This window comes from Phyllostomus hastatus, unplaced genomic scaffold (genome assembly GCF_019186645.2).
Source record: "Phyllostomus hastatus isolate PE091 unplaced genomic scaffold, TTU_PhHast_1.1 phas_scaffold_1066, whole genome shotgun sequence".
NCBI lineage: Eukaryota > Metazoa > Chordata > Mammalia > Chiroptera > Phyllostomidae > Phyllostomus > Phyllostomus hastatus.
Genome location: NW_025334004.1, coordinates 18,327,133 through 18,354,584, shown reverse-complemented (window position 1 = coordinate 18,354,584; position 27,452 = coordinate 18,327,133). Strand labels below are relative to the sequence as shown.

The window sequence follows — 27,452 nt, the reverse complement described above, 5'->3', positions numbered from 1 at the left end:
TGATTTCACTTCTATGTGGAATCTAATGAACAAAGTAAACTAACAAAACAGAAACAGACTTATAGATACAGAGAATACACAATAATTTTTTAACAACCTAGTAGGAGAAAAAAAATCTACATAAGATCATGGCAAATCCCATTCTCTGCAACATATCTACAATGCTCAGTGAGCAGTAAAAGATTTCTAGAAATACAAAGAAAGTAGAAAATGTCACTGATGGTCACGGGAAAAAGTGGTCAAGAGAAAGTGACCTGAGGATGACCCAGATGTTGGAGTTACTAACAGAGACTTTAAAGTAGCTATTATCAATGTGTTCAAGCACTTAAAGAAAAAAAGGTTACACTGAGAGAATAGGTAAGGCTCTCAGAAGAGAAATGGCAGCTACCAAAAAAAGAGCCAAATGGAAACCCTGGAAGGGAAAAATACTGCCTGGAATGAAAATACTAATCGAATGAGGAGACTGTGCAGAATATAAAGAAGGATTGATACACTTGAAGGTAGGTCAATACAAATTACCCGATCTGAAGAAAAAAGAGAGAAAAATCTCCTCTTTCATAAAATAAAATAAAATAAAATAAAATAAAATAGTAAATACAATACATAGTGACCTGTGAAAAAATATCAGGAAATTTAAAATCTGTGTACCTAGAAAACCACAAAGAAAGGAGAGAGAGATCAGGTAAAAAAAATCTGTTTACCTATCCTAAATATTCCAAAATTTTATTTAAAATATTAAATCTCTAAGAAGGTCAGCAAACCCAAAGAAGGATAGATAGCCAAGAAAACCATGCTTTGTCATATTATAGTCAAGCTGCTAAAAAATAACCACACACAAAAAAAACATTGTGTTTCAAAATTTATTTTAGACAACGCTGTTACCTAATACAGAGTTGACTCTTAAAGCAAAAAAAAACAAAACAAAACACAACAATTTAATTGTTCCATCATAATCACCAGTCAAATACAAGGTTATAGAAGGAATGAGCCAGGTCTATGAAGAAATAGACCCCTGCTTGGGTTCTTGCTCTGATGCTCCATGACTGAACCCTTGGGGGAAGGGGCTTTCTAGTCACATTTCATCATGTATCAGGTTGCGGGTAACCTTAGGTGCCCCCCAGGGCTGTTGGGAAGCTTCAGTGAGATGGCAGTACAGAACAGACGTCATTAACGCCGCAGGAAAGACATTGTGCTCACTTCCTCTCTTCTTTCCTCTCTTCTTCCCGGGCAGTTAGAGTGCCTTGAATAGAAATGATTATGGTTACTCTGTGATATAAGATATAAAGTATATTTTATGAGAGAGAAAAATCTACTTTCTAATCCTAAGTCAAAGGCCCCTGGTCATTTTAACTTGATTTTTAAAATATGTTGTATATTGTCTCCAACTGTCTTTGAAGGGCATGCCTGGAAAACACAGAACTCTGCAAGTTTGCTCCTCTGTATTTTTAAGCAAGTTAACGAGAAGATGTTTCATGTTTGCTGATGTTTTCATTGTATTCGTGTGTCTGTGAGGTTTCAGGATGAACGCATCTTTGAAATACGGTTGTAAGTGCGTGGCCATAGCGAGAAAATTCTCTGCCATGTCTTTCAGTACTTACTGCATGAATGATGGTGAGAATGGTGATTCTTACAATTGGGGATGGTGATCATTATTTCTGAAAAACTTAATTGGTTTAGCTACGCCGAGAGCTTTCTGGGGAAATTTGAGAAATACTTGAGACATTGGTGAGGCCGTTTTACGTGTTAGCAAATAGGCATATGTCACTGGAAATATTTCTAAATTGGTTAGAGAGATAAACTAATAACTCTTCCCTATTAATTACCCTTCTATTCTCTTTTGAGGATAAAAAAATAATACTTCAGTGGGACTTTTTTTTTCCCATTGAAAGAAGTTTTAGGGTTCTCTTTTATATTTGATTAAAATGTATCAGCCTGTTTAAACATTTAGTCCCTTATTCCACTCCAGTTCCTGTATTCGTTAAAGGGCCTTGGTAATTCCCATGAACCCAGGAAGAAGTAAAAGTCATTTGCTCTTGCATTCAAAATGTCTTAACTTGCCTTTTAAAAAATATGTTTTGTCAGCTTTCTTATTATCACCCTGCTTCTGAATACCAAGTCAGATGTGACCTCACAGGTTGCTAATGGGTCCCTGGGCACCTTAGAGGTAACAGAGTGACGCCGTTGGTTCCCTGCTGGAAAATGCCTTGCAATTACCGTGGTTTAGGTGATCAGGCTTCTGTTTTGCTGTTGCTACTGCTTTGTATTGAGTTTGTCAGTGTGCAGTTTCATGGTCAAGTCCAACACAAAGATGGCAGTACCCTGTCAGAACTTCAATAAATATTTGCCAGTGATGACTATTCATAAGAATGGCTATTCATATGGGCACAGTCTGGTTTCAGAGACCAAGGGGCGCATTGCTTGTAGGAACTCTGCAAGTGACAGGAGGCAGATAAATCCTTGGGAGGCAGAGAGCACTTTTTAGCTAAGTGCCATTTAATTACATTACAGGAAAAAGATGTGCTGCTTTTGGTGGGGTCCCCATAGTCTTATGGAAAGAAAAGAACCATTGTCTCTGCTTTTGGAATTCTATACATGGGATTGCCCGCTGCCTGTAACATAGATCATATAAGAAAATAGCATCAGAATGCGACCATATGTATAATGATTCTAAGTTGGTGAGGTCGTAAATGGCATGTTATTGCCAAAATGAATATTTAAGTGATAGCACTAGTTTGAGTGTCCTTTTTTAGCAGCTTTAGTGTATCATTAATCAGACCACCAGTTAAACTACCTCATGCCAGGAAAGCTAGGGGCGTGTGATATAAGATGGATGTAATAAAGTCTCTGATATCAGAGAGCCTTCCTGCTAATCAAATGTTTTTTATTTGGTTATTTCCTATTCTTGTTTTAAAGATTTTATTTATTTATTTTTAAAGAGCAGGGGAGGAAGGGAGGACAAGAGGGAGGGGAACATCAATGTGTGCCCCTCACACGCCCCCAACTGGGGACCTAGTTGCAACCCAGGCATGTGCCCTGACTGGGAATCCAACTAACGACCCTTTGGTTCGCAGACCAGCATTCAATCCACTGAGCCACACCAGCCAGGGGTTGTTATTTCCTATTCTTTAAAAATATAACCATGGGGATAAAAATAATGGGTGACTTTTTAACAAACTGTGATATTTTAACAATATTAAAATATAATTCTAGTAAGCGAGGATTAGCAAGCCAGGCCTGTGTCTTTTCTAGAATGTTTAATGGTTCTGGTTGTAGCTTTTACTTGTGGTACTGATCCCTTTAAGGAACTGGTAGCAAAACCAAACCCATAAAGAAAGAAAAGGCAAAAAAGAGCGTGTCTTACCAATTGAGTATTTGAAAAGTTATTTTTCTTATTTTTTTCTTTTTTTAAAAGATTTTATTTATTTTTTAAGATTTTTTATTTATTTTTAGAGAGGGAAGGGAGAGAGATAGAGAGAGAGAGAGAAACATCAATGTACGGTTGCTGGGGGTCATGGCCTGCAACCCAGGCATGTGCCCTGACTGGGAATCGAACCTGCGACACTTTGGTTCACAGCCTGCACTCAATCCACTGAGCTACACCAGCCAGGGCTCCAAAAAGTTATTTTTCTTAACTGTTGGGTTCAGACAGTTTTCTGAAAATGATAATAGTCTGATTAAAGAGAAGAAGGCCCCTAAAATCTAGTTGACGCACCCCTGAAACTGGGCACGGTGCTTTGTTACATTGCTGCATTTCGTGCACTGACACAGCTCTGTGGAGCTGCAGGCTTAGCCGTCTCAGCTGATGTGTATACAGTATGTTGAACAAGCATGATCCTTACCTTGGCAGGCAGAAGCACAATGTCTAATTTTGTTAGTAATTCCTTTCTATCATAATTTATTTAATTCTAGTGATACATATATCCCCAAATGTGTATATATGTATATGAGTCAGCACAGGGAGAATCATAGACATTAAGTCGTGGATGGGCCTAAGATTGTATTTTCCCTGATCAGATTTCAGTAAAGGCCTTTCTTGTGGTTAAAGAATGCAGTTTAGCCTCTCACATGCAATCTAATCCAAGAGTATGTTGTAACTCTCTTAATTATACCTGACCACTTCCAGGTACCAAAACCCTTACAGAGATAATTACCATGTTTTGGTTAATATATTGATGTCCGATTCTTGGTGGCCTGGGATGTGGAACTCTACAAAAATAATGGAAGCCAATAAGTTTCAATGGGTCTTCCTTCAGAAATTCAGGAACTGCCCATGAATGTTTGGTGCTTATCACACTTTCTGAGCTTCTCCCCAGAGATCCATGAGAGTTTCAAACCCTAATGGACACAGAAGAATCGGGTAGTTGGGAGCACATTTACAGGAAAGGAGGTGACAGGAAGAACAAAGAACTGAACATGTAGTCTCTGAAGTGCCCCCTGGGACTGTGATGAGGAGCCCTGGCCTAGCTGTCATCTCTTTGGGCAACTAGTTATTTTTCTGAGCACTCCCACTATGCCTGAGTCTACACTTGGAGTCAGGAAAAGGATTCTCAAAGATGAAAAGTCAGTTTGTCTTTTGCATCCTCTGAGATTACAAGTACCCGAAAGAAGCGATCATATTGTCTGCCTCTATCCTCTGTCTATTTTGGAAAAAAAGCACCTTGGCTGTGTGAGGAGGGTCATCTGCATTTCTGTAACTCAAGTTCTTCGCCCAGAGCTAAGGAAATGAGCGTCAGAAGATTGCCCCAGAGTTTTGTGTAGAGCCGTTGTCTATGAGAAGTGGTGTGTGTGGTGCGCATAGCTGTCATCAAATACTCAAAGAAGTTCGTAACCTCCTAACAAACCCAGACACGAGTTCAGCAATCACAGTCTCACGAGATTTCAGATTTAGTTATTTTCCCAAAAAAAGCATTTGGACAGGCTCTTGGCAGCACACAATGATAGCAAGTGCATTCTTATGAACAGGCTGAGACTCCTTTAGCTTCCAGTGCTTGGTGTATTTCAGCAACATTTGCCTCCCATTTTATTTATCTCTTCTGGTGGGGTGGGGGGTGAGGAGTCCTAAGCCTCTTGTACACTGACAACATGAACATGTTTTAAGTCAGTGGGATACTTAATAATCTCTCTTTTCTGAACTGTGGTCTTTGATTGGTTCAAATCCCTTGGAACTTGTGAGGGAACTACTTACAATATTCCACCTGTTTTTTTCCCCCTATAAATAAATGAAACCTTTAGTTCAAAGTTCACGAAATCATATTTCAATGAAATAAATTAAAGCTCTTAGGGGAATGAGTGCTGAAGAAGAATGAAGAATTTATCCATGAATAGCTGTAATTCTCCATCCTGAATTATTGACAGTATATGGCATTATAACCTTACAAATTAAAATCTGTAAATAGTTTAAAAAACATGACCTTTGCATTACAATTGGTCTCCCACAGCATCCCACTTATTATGAGAAACTGCCACCAGCATATTGCCCTATAAGCTGCAGAAAAGAGGGAATGCGCATAACTGGAGAACTGGATGTGTTTTAGACAGGTGTCAGCAAGGCCACTTACAGGCAGAAGTGATGGATGGCGAGGGGCAGCAGATTTCTCAGCCAGGATGAAAGTATTAGAAATTGGCGTGGCATTGATTAACAGTCGCCAAATCGGGGGGGGAACCTAATTAACCAAAGTTGGTTGACTTAGCACTTTTTCTCATCCACTTGTAAAACAAGCAGAAACTTAGAATTTATAAATAGGATAAAATAACTTCGGGATATTTTTGCCAGTCTTTCTACCTGCAATATTTCTCCAGGACAGAGTGCAACTAAAAGTCACCACACTTTGATTTGAGATGTGGCTTGGTTTTGGTACTCTGCCGCAGATGGTAAACTGGATGATTCTATTCCTTTATGTGGCTTGAACAAAAATAGTGAGTCACAGACACACAATTATCTTATGTCTGTGCCACTGTACCACAGCTGGGTGGAGCATATGGACGTGTTTTGACGTACTGGCCCATCGTCATGTCTGACTTTTTCCTTTCTCTTCTTGGTTCAGGGCGCACCTTTGTTAGGTTTTTGGACACCCCTATTGCTTTTGTAGTGGAATACACTCAGAGTAATGGAAATGGCCCTGGGCTCGTGAGAAATGAGTTCTGTTATTGGTTCTGCCACTAGCTGACAGTGTGGACCTCGGCGATTCATGTAACTTCTATGCTTCAAACTCCCATAATGATACTGGGCTTCAAATTCCCATAATGATAACAATCACAATAGCTCACATCCGAGGAACTCTATGCCAGTGCTTTGCTTATAATATTTCAGTTGGTCATCATCATAATCTCATGAGGTCGGAACTCACCTTATTCCACACCTACATGGGGAGGAAACTGAAACCTACAATGTGAAGTTACCTCCTGCAAGAAGGTGGCAGAGCCAGGCTGGCAGCCTGGCATCTGACTTCAGAGCCCAGACCTTGGAATCAGAGCTCACGAACTCCGGTGCCCGCTTGGGCCGCAGGAGCCATGCCCGTGACGGACGGCATGGGGTTCGCTGCAGTGGAGGCAGAGCCCATGTCCTGTGAGCAGGAGCCACTGAGCTATCCAGCTGATTTTGCCTTGTGGGAATATAAGCCCAGTCTTGCCGGATCTTCTGATTTTCTTTTTTTCAAGAGGAGTGAGAATTCCAACTTCATATTTCAGTTCCTGAATTTTAAATTCTGGCAACGGATCCACTTTGTGTTTCAGCGCGTTGAAGGCCAATATCGTGTCCTTCAAACAAAACATGATTTGGGGCCCCTGTGGTTTGACAGTCATCTGCGTGATGATCTATGATTTAAACACCATCCACCCTGCTACATTATAAAAAGGCAAGTTTGGACTAAATTATCTCTGTCCCCTCAGCACCATAATTCTCTTCGATTCTTTGATTATCTCAAGTTTCTGGTTTCCATACGAGCATCTTTTCAGACACTTTCTTTCAAACTTTTTAGGAGAATTGTCCTCAGATATTTAACAAAGAAGGCCCTGTCCTGTTGACTGCGCCTCTATTACCCTAGTCCTCTTTTTTGCAGCCTTCAAATGCAGTCTTTGATTCTTCCTCCTTTTCCCTACAGTATCCAATTAGCTTCCTCTTCTCCCTGTAATCTGTTTTCCTTTTTTCCCGATTTCTACTGCACCACACTGGTATAAGCCTCCAAACTTTTACAACAACACATTTAAATAGATTCTTAAATGTCTCCTTAAAGTTCAGCCAATTATAGTTCTAATCCAGGAGCTGGCAAACTGCAACCTGAGAGTCAAATATGGCTCATTGCTTGTTTTTGTGAATGTAGGTTTTATGGAACACAGCTACGCCCATTAGTAGATATAGTGTCTGTGGCTGCTTTCATGATACAACTGTGGAATTGAGGAGCTGTGACAAGTGTTTTGTGGTCTACAAGCCTAAAATATTTACTCCCTTGTCCTTCAAGAAAAGGTTTGATGGTATCTGCTAATCACTTTTTGCACAGCTGGTGGGTTGAACTTTGAACTTCCAGTATTGTGTGATCAGTTCTGTGCTCAAGCCCTACCTAATCACCACGTGCACTGACTTCTAGAAATTGCTCAGCCTGGCACCAGACACCATCCAAAAAATGACCCTAGTCTATCTCTCCAGCTATATATGTTTAACCTCACTGTGATCTCTGATCAGGCTGGCTTAACCGATGAGCCACAAACATACCATGTTCACCTTAACACCGAACTTTTGAAAATGCGCTGGCACCATTCTGCATTATAATTTGTAGTCCATTATTCTTTAAAGTATGATATTTAATGGGCCTTTATGATCCTAATAAAGCTAATTATTGAGAACCTACTATGTGTCGAGGATGGCAGTAGACTTGCACTTATAAATACTTTCATTCATTCCATACTAACTTATACTTTTAAACATATACTGGAGGTTCTTTCATGTCATGCTTGAAAGAAACCACATGAAAATAATTCAACAACTAGATTATGATATAATGAAGAAGACAGATGAACAAGTAATAACATTATGTGCTTAGGCTGTAAGAGAAATATAAAATAGTAAAGAAGCAGAGATGAAGCAACAAACTCTGCCCAGGGAGGTTGGGATGGCTTCATGGAGGAGGTGACATTGGAGCTGGGTACCAGAAATTGAGAAAGCCCCAGAGACCTGAAAATTCGTGGTGGTTCAAAGAATAGCAGGAAAATCAGGATTGCAAGATTGCAAGAAGTGGCAACAGTTAAAACTAGAAAGGAGATAGGTGCTATGTAGAATGACCTTGGATGTCTTGAGGAATAAGCAGTTAATCCTATCACAGCAAGGGAAATTTGAGTGTTTCTGAGCAAATAAATGAGTGACAATCAGATTCTACCCAGACTGTGAATTCCTGGATGGCAGAAATTACATTTTATGTTTCTCTTTGTTTCCCAAAGGGTCTACCAGCTCTGCCTCAAACATGGTAAGCATTCAATAGAGAGTTGTTCATTGATTAATTTCTTCCTGGGGGTGAAACATTTCTGGCTGGCAGGTAGCCAACAGCATGTTGAGTTTTCTCTGAGCTTGAAAAAATGCTTACACCAAGATAGTTAACTTTTTTTAAGGCAGCAAATATTGTTAAGGTGATAAGCATGAAATTCATGACATTTCCCAGTGCCTGTCACCTTCACTCAAGTAGTCAGCAGTGGTGTTTTTAGCTTTTAGCAAATGTTGGCAAAGTTGAAACTCTCTAGTAGAGGCTGAAAGTTCCTTCTTGCTTAAACCACTTAGTAAAGGAGGGTTGGGAAATACTGGTTCTCTACACTCCTTGAGGACACCATGCTCTTATGTGTTATTATTTAAGCCAGAGGAACAGGAGTTAATTCAGAAACCTTTGATGCAGTCGATAGAATGGAAAGGTTTTGCTTTTCCACTAGAAGTGTAGACTCCAAGTGCTCAGCCCTCTGTGCTGGAAGTGACAGGTGTCATCAGCCTGCACTAATTTGTCACCAGTTGCCAGGAGTAATGGGAGGCTGTGGGCATCACAGCTTTGAGCGTCAGACTTCAGGTAATGTGTGTGGCATGGGCTTCTGAGAAAAAAGAAAAGACACTTCAGATTTTGAAATCTGAGATACTTCAGCCCTGTGGGAACTGCTTTGTTTCTTTCCCCAATAAAAAGTGGATCATGGTTTCATTCTGAGAATTTCGCCGAGCAGGGCAATAGAGCAGTCACATGTTTGATTTGATTCGAAGGAGAGTCCCAGGGACCTTCTGTCTTTTGACCTGAAACACCTGACTGTGGTTCTGACGCACATCGAATTGGTAATTAGCAAGACTGGGTATGAACCACATCAACAGCCTTGCCTGGCAGACAGAAACTGGTTTGGGTTTCTGGCCTCGAGGGACACTTTATCTAGGAGGCACAGTGTTTAGGGCCCACCAAGGTCATCCTTCCTCTCTGCTGGTTCTCTTTTAAACCTCTTCTCCCGTCTCCCCTCCCTCATTTTCTTCTCCACCCTCACTGAGTTGTACCGCATCAGCACACTCCCTCTCCACCCGAACATCACAGGGGCATCCTCCTTGCATTCCTATGCGCCCACGCAGGCTTCTGTGGTGAATGTTCTTCCTTGTTTTCTAGCCCTTTGGCTAAATGAAGGTCTGGGTGCAATGACACTGCCTCTGTGAAATCTTTCCAGATTCCTGTCCTCCTACTAGGCAAATCCCTGAAGCGTTTTGTGTGCACCACTGTCACAGTATGCATCCCGTTAAATAGTGATCAACTCAAGGGCGTAGAACTTGTTCTGTTTCCATCAGTGTAACCTACACACTTAGGCTTTGTGCTTGGCCGGTAGTCACTGCAATACTATAACAATAATAATACTTACGACATAATACTAAGTTATACTGGGCTAATCATAATATCTAATACATTAGCAAAGTAGGTGCTCATTTAAACCTTGTGCATAAAGGGCAGGGTCTCAACACTGAATCTCACTCAAATCTAAGGATTTCTCTCATGAAAATCCTGTTATGCAAGGACATCACCTTTAACTTGATTTTGCCTGCCTCCCTGCCATTCAATAATTCTACCAAGTGGTATCTTTTCCTCAAGACAGAATGCTAAACAATGATATATTTCTTGGGTATGCGTTGCTTTCATGGAAGTGATTTATCTAAAACAACAGTAAAGGTCTAAATAAATTATTTAGTCCATGCTAACTCTTCACTTCTTTGTGCTTTAGTAAGCATGAAAATAAACAGCCAGTGGGGCCCCCCCCACACACACACATTAATCTTGGACAATTTAAAGAAAAAATAGGAGGAACTCTAAAGAAGAGGTTCCATCTTCAAGAAAATAGATTTATTTTTTTCTTCCATCTCCAGGAGCAGCCAGAGGGCGAGGTCTGGCCCATGTGCTTCCCTGTCCTCTGCCCATGCTGTGTCACTTACGGAAGCCCCCTGACTGGGCTCACGGACCCCCACACACTCCTGTCCAACATTGGGAACAGGGAGCCCCTTTTCTCTGCAGAGAGATTCGTGATGCCCAATCCCTGTCACAAGGCCAGGAATTCGGTTCTTTCCTGGGAGATTTGTAATTGATAGGGTTTATAGGATGTTGGGTTTCTAAATTTCACTGGTGTCTTGATTTAGGATTAAAGGATTAAAAAGAAAGAAGCAGCATATCCATTTTCTAACTTATTCCCCATGTGGAGTAGAGATATTACTCTTTTCTAGCCTTCTTTATCCTTCTTTCACTGAAGTCCCATTTCCTGTGTTCGAGTTAGGAACATTTGAGTGACTTGCAGTTTCTGAGCCCTTCATTAGCAAATAGATGGTCTTGTAGATTCTTGGGAAGTTTCTCCCCTCTGTTCTGAAATCGACTCCTCTGTGTTTATACCTCTGGTGGGCAAGGGGAGACGTGGCTCCATCACCTGGAATCCACAGAGGTCTCACTCGGCGAGTGAGATGTAAACATGACCCCTCAGCTCAGGATGGCGGGAGAGGTAACTCAGCCCACCCTTCAAGGCCTGAGCTCCAGGTCAGAAGCCAAGAAGATCTAGGCTTAAATCCATGTGACCTGTACCCCAGCCCATCTCGTCTCCTTTATGAGAATAATACAACCCATCTTCACCAGGATGATGAAGTGAACTAAATGGTGTGCTGTACAGCACCTGGCTTATTGTAAGAACTTGAAAAGGTCCCATTTACATGTACCAAGGGCTTGGTCCTTTCTCCTTATTCCCACAGCACTTAGTTTCTAAAGCATTTGGTTCTAACATGCCAGCTCAATGGATCTCTCCCCAGCTAATGTATAATGAGGGCCACATTCATTCCCTCTTATTGCATCCTCAGTAGCACTTAGAAGAACAAATATATAAGGTCCATCCAGAAAGTATCCCACCATTTACTATGAAAAATAGAGCCACTTATTGGAGACAAGAAACATTCTACATAGGACAATGATGCCTCAGTCCCCTTCAAAGTAGGCATCTTGGAACCTCACACAGTTCTCCCAGTTGCCATCAGCTGTCCCATCATACTTTCCTGAATCTCATCCACAGTCTGAAATCTTTTCTCTTTCAAAGGTAATTTTAGTTTTGAGAAAAATCAGAAGGGCATCAAATCTGGGCTGCAGAGAGGCTGAGTTACCTGGGTGATTTGATGTTTCACCAAAAAACTCTGCATGAGACATGATGCATGAGTGGGTGTATTATTGTGATGAAGCTGCCCATCACCAGTTGCCCATGACTGCAGACTTCTGAATCATCTGAATAGTTTCCACAGAGGAATGTTAAAAACTTAACACCAAATGTGATGTGGATTCATTGCTTTACTCACTCAGCCATTTTGAATGAGACAGCCATACAGTGCACATGCTCACTCAACGGTGTCTACCACCCCCACTGACTAATACAGTGAACTTGTCATTGTTCACACATGATCATTCCAGTCCATTCTCCTTGGCTGCCAAGTTACATCGATGTCACACAAATCGTTCTCATTATATTAACAATGAAGGAACTTTTCCCAGGTAGATCTTGTACACTGTGGGATAGATATACTCATATGGATAGATGATAGATAGATGATAGGTAGACAGACAGACAGCCAGAATAGGACAAGCAGAGCCTAGCATTAGGCTGATTGAAAGCAAGAAGTGTACTCTTTGAAACTCTCTGAAGCTCTTATTGTTCCTTCTCCAAAAAGGTCTTGCACCATGGCGGTTAAGTGTCTGAGTTCTGAATTCTGTTTATTTGGGTCCAAATGGCAGCCTTTCTACTTAAGTGCTAGCTGATCTGGCGCTTAATTCCTTAAACTGTCTAATCTGCCATCTGAAAAATGGCAAAAAAAAAAAGAAAGAAAAAGAAGGAAGGAGGGAGGGAGGGAGGGAAGGAAGGAAGGAGGAAGGAAAGGAAGGAAGGAAGGAAGGAAGGAAGGAAAAAGAAAAGGGAAAGAAAAGAAGGAAGGAAGGAAGGAAGGAAATGAGTATTGGTTTTATAGGATAGTTAAGAATGTATATAGATTTTGTTATTCAAAATGTTTAGCCAAGTGACACGATTTTAAAAGTGTTCAATGAAGTAAATGGGTGATAACAATCCAATTAGTAAAAGGGAATTCTAGTTTTATCAATCCCATTTTATAGGAAATGGGCAAAAATATCAAACAAATTGACTAAGGTCATACAAGGAATTAAAATTGATCTGTAACCAGAACCAGCTTTAACTTCTAGCTTTGGGCCCCCTCCCCCGGCGCCCACACAACCTCTCTTGGGGTGTGTCCCCATTGCACAGTGGAAGTGATTTTGAGGGTCTCATGAAAAAAGTAGGTGAATGTCCAGAATTTCAGGCTTTGATGTCAGATCTGCTCCCTGATGTGCTTGCATTTTCCAGGGGCGGGTGCCCATTTCTAGAGAGAAGAAGCTTACGGAGTGGAAGTGGGTCTCTGCAGGGTCCTGGCCATCCTCCAGGGCTCTCACAGAGCTGTACATGGAAGCTAAAACTCCTCAATGCAAGGACAGAAAAATCAATAGTCATTTGGATTGGATCGCAGACATGTTTTACATCTACTCAGCCCTCTCCCAAAGAGATGCGTGGCATTAAATTATCTGTAGCATTTAATCCTTTAGTGAGCCTAAACTTTCAAGAAGAAATTGAAAGTGTTTGGAATATCATTCTTAGCATTGGAATTTGATGGAACGGCAATACTCTAGTGTTGATCAGGATATTGTGGCCCTGCTCCGCTCTAGAGGCTTGCTACAATAATTGCTCATGTAACTGGGACATATTATTTATGCCTAGAAGAGCCCATCACCAATATAACTAGACTGAGTCAGGCCATCAGCAGTTAGCAACTTTCTTTCAGGCTGGCAGGAGAACGTTACATCTATGTTTACGTGGAGTTTTGAGAGTAAAGGGGGCATTGATATGACATTGATTTGAATGTGAGTGCAGGAGCCATATCATACTTGACCTCGTAGATCATATTATGAGATTTAAACTTTATTTTTAGATCAATATGAGACCACAGAAATGTTTTTATAAAGAGTGGGACTAGATGACACGATTGCTATTTAGAAAGAGATTATGGGGGTAGCAATGTAGAGGGATGGCTTGAGGGGGAATAGGATGAGATGCTGACCGTTGTCAGAGGCATTGCCTTCTTCTAGGTGAGAACTGGTGTGAGCCAGGCCGGGATGAGGTGAGGTTAGATGGGAGAGGTGTATAGGACTTAGTAACTGATTAGCTTTGGGGGGAAATGAGTAGATTAGGGTCAAGGAAGACTCAGAGCTCTAGCTTGAGGAATAGAAGTAGCATTCACTAAGTGTGGCAACACTAAAGAAGGAGTAGTGGAAGTAGTCAGCATCGAGTGGTGTTTTTATGGGAAGAAACCTGCAAACATGTAGTGTAACCATGGAGCACACTGAAGCCCAGAGAGGTACATTGGCTTCCTCAGTGTCACGGTGGGTTAGCCGCATGACTCAGGCTGCAGCACCTATCTCCTGGCTCATAGCCCAGGTCTGCAGACATGGATAGTTTCGTTGAAAAGATTTAATAAGCATCTAATGTCGAATCGCACTCCAAGGCAGAATTCCAGTGAAGCTAATGAAGCTTAAGATTCGAAGCCTTTATAAACATGGGTTCCTGTGACTTCTGGGAGTGTGGGGGAGTGATTGATTCGTCCTGGTGGAGAGAGGAAGCCAGGTCGAAATCAGAAAACATTTCTGTTTCCTCACTCCTTCCAAATTGCCTGAAGGTCTCTCCGAAGAAAAATGTACATATTTTTATAGCACTGGTAATTTATTGTGACCTATTTTCTCATTCTAATAAATAGCCACTTTTATACCTCATTTTGTTTATATTTTTGTATGATTTTTCTTAAAGAGAAACCCTAAAGTTGTGTGACTCTCATCCTCTCAAAACCTGGATCTCTGCCTGACCCTACTGGTCACAGCCCTCCCACCCCTTCTTCCAAACCTCCCGTCTCAGAACTGGCCCCATCCAGCCCTCCTTCCTGTGTGCAGGAACTCCTGCTTCACGCACCAAATCAGCATATGCCAGGCTAAGGTGATTCTGCACTCTCAGAAGCTTCTTATTCAAGAACTGATTCTTCTGAAAGTATAACCTACACCACTTATCAAACGAGGTGGTTGGAGTTAGACAATCTTTCCAGTGCCTTCCAGTCTTGTCTTACGTTTCTTATAAAAGAGTGGCAAAATGCTAATTTTGTATAGCCGCCCAGCAGCCTTCTAGGTGCCACTGTAAAGGATTAGAACTGGAATCATGTGGAAGCGTTTTGGTTCTGTGATTCAATGACACAGGATGGATAAGAATCACTTAACTGCTGTAGGATTTTTTCCTCCAACAGAAATCATTATTATTTACTAATACATTTCTCTTGGGATTTCCAGATGCTATTTAAGTTTCACTTTCAAGCCAGCTTTTTTAAGCTTTGAAATTTCTTTGTGGCAAATTGTGCTCCAACAAACTTTAGCACTTAGACAAGGCAAACAAAAAATCTGCTATTGTTTATTTTTTTATTTTGTAAGGCAGTAAATTGTTTCTCCTCCTCCCTAATCTACATTAAGACTTTTCCGTAGTAAAGAAAAAAGTTTAAACTAAGCATGTTGACCGTCTCTGGTGTTTTATTCTTGTTACTTTTGTTAGTTGTACTGTGTAGAAAATGAGAAGAGAAAATGAAAAAAATTTATATAAAAGCTTACACTATTTTCATTTTTTATTCCAGTGTCTTATTGAGGTTCATGTTCTGGCACTTGGATCGTCATACTATGCATATCTTTCTTTATTAGCTTCCTGTAAGTACGGTGTGTTAACCTTGAAAAATAGTATTTTTAAAAATTGAGTTAACCTCTCCAGACCTATGAATAACAGCATAAAAACCAAGATGGAGAAGTAGAAAAGGGAAATACGTGGTCATTTCTTTGTATTGAAGCTTAATATAAGGAAGCAAATGAATAGAAGGAGCCCGTATTGTTAGCAGGCAGTTTGCTGCTTAATGGTGTGTTCCCTTTGTGTGCTGGTTCCCACATAGGAAGAGTCTTAATATTGAGATAATGTCTATAATTCAGACAGACAGATAGTGATTTGGGAGCTTGGCGACCTCCGTTTCTCCGACCCGTGCGTCGAGGAAGTTGAAAAGGAGTGCTTCCCTTTCTCGCATCCCCACCCTCTCTCTCCTACCAAACTCAAATTGTACCCCTTTTACTTAAACATATGGAAGCTTTCCTCCCTTTGTCTTCTAGATTTCCTGAGAGGAGATCATGCAAGAAATAGTCTCTTATTGTTTTACAGCTCCGAATTAACAATTGTCTGCCTCACCTGTGTTTCAGTAACTGAGAATACCAGGCGTCCTAATGGGCGTGACCTCCATTCCCTTCTAAGCACTGCGAAGGAGAATGAGGGAAACGTGGCGTGTAGCTGGTTTCGTTAGCTGTGGAAAGTGGACTGGCACAGGTATTCTACATGGTTTCCCTGCTCTCGAGCTCTCCAGACAACCCCGAGGGTCTCCTGCTTCTCTCCCCCACTCCCTAGCCCCCGATGCTTTCATTCCTTGAAGCTTTGGCTTTCAGTCTCCAGGTCTGCTTAATTTTCTGTTTTATTATCCCTATACAGAGAAGTCTTGTCTTGAATATACATTTTCCTCATATTTTATAAAATCATTTTATCTTGGTGCTCTTTTAGAATTACATTGGTGCTGATATCTCGTCTTTACTAGAAAAAAATATTTTTAAAATACTTTTTAAAAGATTTATTTATTTTTAGAGAGGGGAAGGGAAAGAAAAAGAGGGAGAGAACATCAATGTGTAGTTGCCTCTCACGTGCCCCCTACTGGGGACTTGGCCTGCAACCCAGGCATGTGCTCTGACTGGGAATTGAACCGGCGACCCTTTTGTCTGCAGGCCGGCTCTCATCCACTGAGCCACACCAGGCAGGGCTATAAAAACTATATAATTTAATTTAGGATTTCCCTACTTCCCATGGTGTAAGGCAGAAGATTAGAATAGAGTGTAATTTAGGGCAGAGTCATTTAAACAGAAGAAGACTATGAAATGGTCAACATCACCTAATAGATACAGATATATGGTTCCAGAATTACCTTCCTTTTTATTATTCAAAAAAGAGGAGGAGGGCTAGAGAACGATAGATAGGAATGAAGTGTCATTATACTGTATGGTTTAGCATTGTGAGATTAATAGAATTTTATTTTTATGCCTCACACCTTGGGGAATAGAAAAGCAACTTCTTTAAAGATCTGCATCAAAAAGCAACTTAGGTCTAGTGCAGTGATTTTCAACCTTTTTCATTTCATGGCACACATCAACTAAGTACTAAAATTCTGAGGCACACCAAAAGGTATATTTTACAAAAATAATAGTATTTACCTCTCCTTTTTGCTCCAAAGTATTTTTTTAATGAGATGTCTATACTTGTATATAAAGATTTCTGGTACCAAGAATTAACCAGTCAGACACAACCTTATTTTGTGAGGTGACCAATAAGATGCAACTCTATTTACTATATGACCTATATATTATGGTTCAAGACAGAGCATTCACAACAAACGGCTATTGTTGTGTTGGCTGTCTTTATTTGACAATCTAAGGGGACAGAGGGCAGTACCCCTGACTAACTTGACTGACTAGTCCGGTACTGCACATTTTAAAAATCCTTGTGGCACACTGGTTGAAAATAGTTGGTCTAGTGCACTTGTTGCATTTCTTGTATTTATTTGCTAAATATAATGACCTAGCTCTAGGATTGGAATATAATAGCCATTCATTACAAGCATGTCTTTACTTGTTACTAATAGGAAGGAACTTGGCTTTCAGAAGACAGGGGGAGGAGACATGAGTTGCCTGGAATGAGAGCTGCAGTTTTTCTCATGTGGAGGCTCCTGACACAGTGCTCCAGAGCTTGTGCGCTGGCCGTGGCCTTACTTCTTAGCAGCCAGTGACCTGTACAGGGGAGCAGACTCAGAAGGAGGACACAGCACATTTTACTAAAAGATGGACTGCTTTCCACAAGAGCTCTTTCATATGCCACGATTTGCTCTGTGCCCCGCATCGATTAGGCCCTCTGTATGCCTCTGTTTCTGTCTGCGTCCTCGCTGTTGGCTGTCTCTTAAGTTCTCCAGGGGTGGTACAGTGGATGCTTAACTCACACCATTTCAGTGTCACACAGAGGATATTATATAAATAAATGTTACATTAAATTATGTGTGGGCTCTTACAAAATAAGAAGGTCGTTTCAGGATTGAGGGCTTTCCAGAGGCAAAAATATAACTGCTTTCTGGCTGGCTCTACACTCCCAATATATCCCATTCTCTCTACTGGTTTTCTGTTTCGAATTGTGTTTGCATTTCTGGATTACCTCTGTCTGAGGACTTCAAGCGCATGCGTGTGGCTGTGTGTACACACACCATCCTACCTACCTTTCATCTCCCCTCTGGGGTTTCCTCATGCTGGTTAGTAATTATTGATTTCTCTTCCCTTTGATGACTCCAATGGAGCGCTGTTACACATTCACTTACATCTTCTGAAAATGATGATACTATGCGCCACCCTGTTGAAATGTGTCCTTAGACGTACGCAAATCCACTGTCAGGAAGCCTTGATCTGGGGACAACCGAGTTCTGCAGTGAGTTAAGTGGAAGGATCAGCTCTTAAACAAGGGTTTCACCAAGGTTCAAAGATTTTAAAAATAAGTGGAAAATGACAAATAAAAATTCATTGGCATGAGGTCAGTAAAGAATTAAAAATCAAGTTTGTTTATTATAAGAAAAACTATTCCAGGAATGTCTGGAAGGAGGCAGAGTGAGAGGGTCAGAGTCTGTGGTCAGCACCACATGTGACAGATTCGAATTGGAAGAAGGGAGGGTCCCTCAGTGGTTCTGCACGGCACCGGTCACACTCGGGCAGTGTAACGTGAGGGTAAGTAAGCGCAGTGATTAAGAGTTTATATAATGAGTTAAACTTGTCTCCCACTTACAAGCTGAGTAATTTAAATTAGTCTCTGTGGGCCTCAGTTTTTACAGAAAAAAAACAAAGTCTTTACTTGAAATACTTTTAATAATGAAATTTGTCTTATATACAAAGTAGGTATCTAATAAATGCTAGATGGCACGAATAACAGCAACTACTTACATTGCTTGGCACTGTAACATTTACACAGAGTTCTTCCATTTCCTACTGTGTTCCTCTTCCACAATTCCAGAAGATTAAGGGAAGAGGTATGTCATCTGCTTCTTTTTCTTTTTATGAAATAAGAAAAGTCCATTCAGTATTTGACTTCTTCGAGGCCCCGCAACGGCAGATACCACTCACTGTTCCCCAGCAGCCACTCCCCGGTTCTTTTTTGCTGGTGAAGCCCGCCTCTCACCAAAGAAAATGCCAAGTGAAAATACCAGCTCCTTCTTTTCTCAGCTTGCACTGCAGCCACTGGTTCTTGAGACTACAGAGTCTGCTGGCAGGGCTTTTGGAAGTTTCCTTTCTCATTTAACAGCAACACAAAACACAACTGGGAATACACTGGGGCACAGGTGGCAAACACGAGGCCCGTGGGCTGAATCCGGCCCTCTGCCTTGTTTTATCCGGCCCGGCACCTTGTTCCTACCCAGTGGCGGTGCTGAGCTGTCACTTAAATGTTAAGGAGTAGTTACATGTATACAGTCCTAAAGTTACATTCGGCCCTTTGAAGGCTACCACGAGGCTGATGTGGCCCCCTGTGAAAATGAGTTTGGCACCCCTGCAGTAGAGGTCATTGTTGTCTTTGCTGGTTGATGGCATGTCTGCTTGTGCTGCAAAGAAGTGTTGTGACTGCCTTGTGGACCTGAGGATGAGTAGCTCTTGATGCCATCGTTTGGCTAAGCTAGTCCTGGAACTATGTGAACTCTGGACCTTGATTATGTAAGTTAACACATCTCTTAATATTAGAGATACCTTTTGTATTGTTTCTTACTGTTAAAGGCATTCCAACGGATGTGGTGGCTATGCCACAACTCCAGATCTGGCTGTCTGCGGTTTCCAAAGGCTTTCTCCTTTTCAGGGCAGCACACCGCCGTCCCCATATCAAGGCCATCCTCAGGGGACCCGAACATCTGTCTGTGTTCCGAAGTGCTGTGTGTCCCTACTCACAGTCTGAGCTGTAGCTGAGCCCGAGGCCCTGCTCTCCTCTGACTGCTCTGTGAGCTTTCACACCTGGATGTCTATCCTCATCCTGCCCGCCCCTGAAACACCATCTCTGTATGCTCTCATGTCCATCAGAGTCCCACCTGTCCTCTGGGATTTTCTTGAATTCCTCCTTTATAAGAACGTATTCCTGATTACACTGTTTTTTCTTGCTTTCTAAAGGACATGAACACTTTTTCTCTTGCTGCATGTCTTCCCCTCCCCCCCACTTTGTAAAGACCCGAGTACAGTGGAGCCTCTCCATTGGCTGTGAGCTTCCAGGGACTGGTGCTGAGCATTGTTCTCCCTTTGTGTTTCAGCACATATATACTTTTTTATTCCTGACTCTTCAGGAGGCTTAATAAATGTTTATTGAATTAAATGTGTAGAATTTTAGAGCTGAAAAATCTTTCTTCTGAACAAAGCTCTCATTTTCTGGGAATTATAGAAGATTCTCATTCTTGGATTCATGACCCCACTAGGATTCAGGAGATCAGTGATATAGCATTGAAGTTATATTCATTGTTGTATGTGCATAGCTTTTACTAAATCAGGCTTTTAAAGAATACATGGCTTCTCAAAAGAATGGGCACCTCTGTTTAAGCTGGAAAGTTGAGCAGTTGCTGACTGAGCCAAAGACACAATCTGGAACGTACATATTTTTAGGAAAAGCACTGTTGTGGGTTTATTTCTTTTCCCTCAACCTGGAGTACAAAGAATACAGTTGAAAACAAAGCAAATTTCTGGCTGTTAAACAACCTCCTTATATTTTATCCAACTCTTCAGTTCCCCTGAATGATTGTTCTAGACCTTTTCAGGCCCCGTATAATTCTCTGTGCCTGTATTCACTTCCATCACGTCAGTAAATGTCCATCTGAATGGACTGTGGCAAGCTGCTGCAGTCAGCAGAGAGGCAGCCATCCAAGACCGGGCCGGGAGGAAAGCCCAGGGGCTGCTGGAAGCTGGTGGGGGAAGGATGCAGGTAGGTAGCTTTGTCCCCTGTCCCAGCCCGCTGCCGTTTTTGAGCCAGACCGTGGCCCACCCCAGGGGGTGGAATTGTGAACCATAGCGTGGTTCAGCTCTGTGGAGTCTCCCCATGTGTTGCAACTTAAACATCTGCCCGAGCCAGCCCTCACTCTCTAGCAACTGAGAGCAATACAAAAGAATGTGTCTCATTTTATACACTGTAAGCCCGTCACCCTGCTCATTATTGAGGATATGGGACTACAGACTGTCAGGAATGCAGACACTTCAGGATCTTGTGGCCCAAAGTGTGCACTGTCCAGAAGCTCAAAGTCAAACGTTTGTTTCCCTTGTGAGTAGGTTCTACCTACACAATTGGATACAGAAAGGGAACCAAAAAAAGATTGCAAATCATTAACAGTGGGAAAATGAGGAGACATGTCCTACTTTTTCCAGATTTCCCCTAGATGGAGGTGAGATGAGTTGAAGGGCGGTGGCCAGGCCAAGTGTCCTGGAGGGACTCAAATCCCCCTAAATGTCCGTAGTTCTTCCAGAGCCACCCTAAATCCATAGCTTAAGAAGAATAGCTTGTTAGGCAGACTCCTCCTCCAAGGAAGATTCTCCTTAACCCTTTGTTTCCAGCCATATTGCTACCCCTAAACAAAAGAATTAGGTGGGCCCTGGCCAGGTGGTTAAGTTGGTTGGAGTGTCGTCTTGTACACCAAAGGGTTGCAGGCTTGATTCCCAGTTGGAGTGCTTACAGGAGGCAACCGATTGATCTTCCTCCCTTCCCCCTTCTCCCTCTCTCTCTCTCTGTGTCACTCTCTCCCTCCCCCATCCTCTCTCTAAAAATCAATAAAAACATATCCTTGGGCGAGGATTCAAAAGAAAAGAAGAGAGCATTCATAAAGGGATATGAACATTCCTTCAGGAGGGAGAAGGGATAAGAAATACATGTAGTACCCCCTTATCTTTCCACACACCCCCTACTCAGAGGCGCATCATTTAAGTTATCAAAGGAAAGAGTCAAGACACTATGTTTTCTCCTTGAGCAGACAAATGGAGAATTCCTATGCTGATATTTTTGAAATGTGGAATAAATTTTGGTCCCCTACAGTCTAGTAATTAATATGTACATTTTCAAAAGTATACTGTGTGGAATCAGGTTACCAGGAAGTTGTTTTAGAGGTTCCTTAAATGTATGGGTTCTGTTCCCACATTATATTTGTGTGTTAATTAAAAAATGACTACTGTTGCATTGAAAGGTGTCACGTGTCGAAGCACTTGGCCTAATGGAGCCCGCCAAGGTCTGAACTTAGCCTGCTGCCCTGCTGATTCATTTAACACATCCCTGGAAGTAAGGCTTGCCCTGCTGTTCGATATAGAAGAGCATTTTTCACTGGCTTTTGTTGTTTTATGCTAGAACACTCTTATTAGTCTTCTACACACTAATGTCTTTTTTCTTTATAAAGGCTTTTGTTTTGTAACCAAGGACAGATAGAAAGAAGTTTGGGTTAGGAAAGGGGAGGAGTGGATTGGCATTTCCGCCTCCTCTCCAGGGTTCTCTGTGATGGTTTATTTTCATTTTTCTGAAAACTCTATTAGGGAATAATTGGCAAATGTAACTGTATATATTTAAAGAATACAGTGGGACGATCTGATACACATGTGCGTTGTGGAGTGATCACCATGATCAAGATGAATGAACACATCCATCACGTCACATGCTTAACTCCATCTGTTGGTTTTGGTTGCTTGTTTTGAGGGTTTTTTTTTCATTGAAAATGCTTAAGATCACTCTCGGTATTTTTCAAGTGCACACTATTGTATTATGAACTGTAGTCACCATGCTGTACGTGAGATCCTTGGAAGTAATTCTTTGTATAAATGCAGTGTGCACCCCTTAGCCGGCTTCTCCCCATTCATCCTTGCTCCAGTCCTTAGCAACCACCATTCTGTTCTGTTTCTACAAAATCTTTTTTGTTTTTGTTTGTTTATTCATTTGTTTTAAGATTCCACATATAAGGGGTGCCTTACAGTATTTGTTTTTATCTGACTTACTTCACTTAGTAAAACACCCCCTCCAGCTTTACTTATCTTATTACAAATGGCAGGATTTGCTTTTTTTTAATGGCTGAATAATAGTATTCGGTTGTCTATGAAATGTGATGCCACATTTTCTCTATGGGATGGTTCATTAACACCTATGTGCAGAGGTGAGGGGTGAGAGGCTGGAGTTGGGAGGATTCTTCAGTAGGGACTTTGGAAGACCTTAGGCAAAGGGATAACAGTTTGGTGAGCAAAGGTGGTGAAACTGAACTCAGCGCTGGGGAGGACGCCTGGGACCACGCCCTGGAAGAGGCCCTTACCCCGCACCGCTCTGGCGCCCTCCTGCTCTGTAAGGAATGCAAGCTTTAACTAGCAGCTCGGTGGGCGAGCGTGTTCTTTGTAAGTACAGACAAAGCAAAGTTTCCCCTAGAAGTTTTGTGAGCAATGGCTGTAGCAGCAAGGGGCCACAGCAAAAGTACAGCACACACGGCATATGAGGACAGCGGCTCCTAGAGGGGTTGGGGATTACTTGGGTATGTAACTGTTGAAAGTCCTGGAAATAACTGGGCACTGAAGTCTGGCACAATGTGGGAGGAAGTTATCAAGCCATAGATGTTTGGATTATAGCCATTTAAAGAAAGTATCCTAAGATTTAGAAATGAGCCCCCCCAAAACTATTGCCATATGCACCGCTTACTATTTTGAATCAGGGTTATTGTGCTACTACAGAGTGAAAACAAGACACAGGGAAGGGAGGTGCTGGTGGAGATTCCGTTTTGTGTGAGCGTGTGTTCAGGCAAACAGCCTCGTTCTCACTGATGGGTTTGTAATTAGGTGCTCTGCACTTGGGCTCCTGGAATTAACTCTGTACGTGAAAATTGTTTGCTGAATGGATGAAAACAAATTGTCATTTATGTATTGTTTAAGGACATATAGCATTTCACTTGGTTAAAACATTCCATTGATTTCTTTTAATACTCTGCTGAGAATATATTTATTGCTCTTAGAGAAGGAGGGGGGAGAGAGAGAGAGAAAGAGAGAAACATTGATATGAGAGAAAAGCATCGATTGGCTGCCCTCTGGATGCACTCTAACCAGGGATCGAACTTGCAACCTTTTGATGTACTGGACGATGCTCTGACCAATGGAACAACCCATCCAGGGCTGATTTTTTTTTTAAGTTTGGGAAGTCACAAAACATAGGATAGTAGGGCCAGAATAGTAACTGCATTCTCCTTTTCTTCTTATCTAATGGTGGTGATTTTTCCTGTGACCACTTGAACAGGCGCTGATTCTGTTAAGCAGCATTACTAAAACACCAGGACAGAAAAACAAACAGACAACAGCAAAGCAGATCGACTATAAGGGCATGTCATGATCCGGATTAAGTTACTGTGTTAAACAACGCACATGGACAGTTAAGGGGAAAAAGAGGGGAACAGAGATTTCAAATAATTGATTGAAACCGTAACTAAAAGTTAGTAATTCTCCCTTATTTCTTGCCGTGATCATTCTGAAAACAGAAGGATTAGATCGGCTCAAGCAGAGAGGATTTGAGAAGCCAGAAAAGACACTTCTTCCAGTGCAGTATTGATGGGTGCCTGAGTGTACCACTGGCCTTTTCGTTTTACTAGCCCAGCAAGAAGAATCACTGGTACCTCACTGCCCACCTGCCTGTGAAGGGCTTAACAATTGCTGTGCGTGTACATGGGGTGCCCCACCCCACTGCACGCTAGGTTAAGGGTTCCTTTTCTGCAGTTCCTCCGAATTCCATCATCAGATGGATGGGAGACCCAGCCTGTGACCAGCTGAACTTCTTTATCTAGTTTGTGGCCATATTGTACCAAGAGAGCAACTGCCTAGAAATGCTTTACACCCACACTACTCCCATTTTCTCCGTGGGGGATTTATAGGCCTATTCAGCAAGGTGGAGCAGCAACATCCCTCTGTGTCTTCAAACAAACAGCCACCCTGCTGCTGCTGTGATCAGCGTTCCTGGGACGGCAGTGATTGAAATTTAGCACTTCGAGCAACTTAATTGACACGCGGATCTGTTGAGCATATGCCGCCACCGTAGGCATGCCATCTGATGTGCCCACAGGGTGCCCAGCACCTCACACATGCTCACATTTTGCTAAAGAGGCAAGTTTTGAACAGATCCTTGAAGGAAGCCTGTGCAGTGATTTAAGAGAGGGGTGGCCTTAGAACACAGGTCCCCACATCTTTTGTGTTGCCTTGAACTTGGAACAAACGTAAGGGTATGGAGTCCCAGTGTGCTTATTGTGAAAGAAGTCTTCAGGATCTGCTCACTGGTGCTTGTGCCATCAGCAAATCAAGCCCACTGCTAGCAGAGTGGAACTTGGAAGGATTCAGCATTCCTTGGCAGCTTGCTGCCCTGGAAATCAAGAGGAGAATGTTCTGTGCTCACTGTGGCTAGAACTGATCTCTTGGCCTCCAGACAGAATCCTGGAAATCAATGTCAACATTTTTTCTGCTGAGTTGGAAACAGCAGTAATGGGCCCGATGTTCTAGGTTATGAGTATCAAGAGAGGAATATGAACCTCAACAGAAAATGGAGCAGCCCCATCCAGTTCTTTTCCTTACGTAAGAAGAACAAGTGAGGAGGGAGGAGGACATCAGGGGGTCGGAACGCACTGCCCTGTTCAGCCTCCCCAAGCGCCCGGGTGCTCGTGTACTTCGTGTAGCCAGGCGGACCCTGCTCGTTGCTGCCGGTGTCCGCCTTCTCAAGCTGCAGGGTGGGCATGCGTTTCAGGGGGACTGAGGGGAGGTAGGTCCGCTCTCTATCAGCTTAGTTTTATTCGATGAGTGCCCTCTGTCCTAACCGGACCATAGACTCCCAGGCCTCATCTGCATTTGTATCTTCCTCTGGCATTGGGAAAAACCCTGGGCTTGTAATTAATGCTTAATAAGTATTTGTTGAATTCTGAAGGAATGAACTGAATAGTTGGGGTTCCTCTGAGTGAGCAATAGGCTTGCAGAAGAGGAAGATTTGCTTTGATGTTCATGAAGCTTAAATTTCAGGGCCCCTAGATTGTACGGGTCCCTTCCCAGGACCTGCTCCTATTTTGAAATCATCATCTTATATTCTGTTTCTTAGGGAGGGCCTCCCAAATTCCGTACACTTCAGGCCCCCATAAAACATAGATTTGAGCCTGTTAAATGCTGTTGCTGAGCCCTTGTAGCTTCTTCCATCCAGTGGCTTTTCCCAAATTTGGGGAGTCAGAAGAAACTTGATAAAGCCAAGCCTGCAGAAGAGAAGCGGGGGAGGGAACCCCAAGCTAAATCAGGATAATTTGGATTTCTCACCTAATTTAACTCCTCACAGCCACCCTTTCTGGGACATAGCATATTGGGGTTCCGAGAAGCTCAGTAACCTGCCCAGCGTGGTGCAGCCTCTAGGGCTCTGTCGTTGACTCGCCGAACCATGTGTGCAGTGGCTACCTTGCAGGGCAAATGTCTGACAGCTTTGCAAGTCGTCCCTGAAAGTTTTAGGCCCATCAGGGTAAGAAATGCCCGGAATGGCAGGTGACTCTTGCTGTTGGCCCGCTGGGGAGAAAGTTGGGGAAGGGATCAGGCTTGAGCAGTTCAGTGGAAGGCACTGGCAAGCCCTTCCCCAGTGAGTGTAACTGAACGCAGTAACAATTCATTCAATTACGTTAAGCATACATTAAAGGGATCCTAAGCCCTCCCTGGGGCCATTTCACTTCCATGAGACTGTAATTGTTGGAGACTAACCATGATCTCTCCTTTTGCCTTCAGGTGATTCTCATTTTGACGAAGCTCTACGACTATAACCTGGGGAGCATCACTGAGAGCTCACTTTGGAGGTAAGCAGAGAGATGAAGCTAATGATTGCTCTGTTCTTTAAACTTGCCCACACTTGCTCTGCCCCACCCCCTCGGTTCCCAGGTGAGAAGGTTTCTGGTTCTTTGTACCTTTCCTTCCTCTGTTTGCTCTCTGTTCCCCTTAGCCACGGTCGGGGTCTATCTCCGGGCCAGATCCTTACTTCTTCACAGTCTCTTTCTTTGTTCACAGTCAGGTCTTTTGCTAAAGTGTGCATTAGGCTGTTGTTATGTGTTTTGGTTCCCACAGTTCTCACTGATCTGTGAGCTTAATGGAGCAGGAGCGAAACAATGGGGTATCTTTACAGAGGGGATCAAAACAACTTCTAGGTCTGCAGAACTCCAGCAAGCTCCAGGTGCCACACTCTCTCAGCTTACTTTCCGTGATTCCGCAGCTCGATAGCATGCAGGTGTGCACACACTCTTATACACACACCTTCATCTCTGGGATTCACCCTGTATCCCCTCACACTTTTAGAGTGTGCAGTAAGTACTTCTCAAATGAATGATGGGGATGCTTTAGGAGTAGACTGTGTTTTTGAATACCAGCACCAAAGGAAGTCCCTAGGAACCCAGGGAGCTATTATCTTGGCCTTTTTTTTAGAGACTATGTAATCTGTTGTTTCTGTTTTTAAAAATCCCTTTATCTCACTCCTAATTGGGTCTCTTCCATCAGCCTGTGTCATGTGCCCACACCTGAATCAATCGCTGAAGCCCAGGAGAGCCTCTGATTGGCTAGACCTGGGTCACATGATCATCTCTGAACCTGGGAGAGGATGAAGAAGACAACTCCAGAAATAATATTCAGCGATCACTGGCTTGGTGTCAGGCCCCTAAGGGAGTCTCTAAGGGAGACTCGAGCCCCGAGCCAAGAGGGTTCAGGGCTTTGTGTAGGAAAGAGCTCCCTGTGGGAGCCAGC

General features: G+C 42.5%; 1 protein-coding gene across 4 annotated transcripts in view; it reads left to right on the top strand.

The window, feature by feature from the left end:
* The window catches only part of SORCS1 (sortilin related VPS10 domain containing receptor 1), a 484,554-nt gene that overhangs the window by 151,282 nt on the left and 305,820 nt on the right, over positions 1 to 27,452 (top strand). For all 4 annotated transcript variants that reach the window (XM_045854533.1, XM_045854532.1, XM_045854534.1 and 1 more), the window contains exon 2: positions 26,451 to 26,518. In XM_045854533.1, coding sequence (XP_045710489.1) covers positions 26,451 to 26,518 — 68 coding nt within the window. The remainder of the gene's footprint in view (positions 1 to 26,450; positions 26,519 to 27,452) is intronic.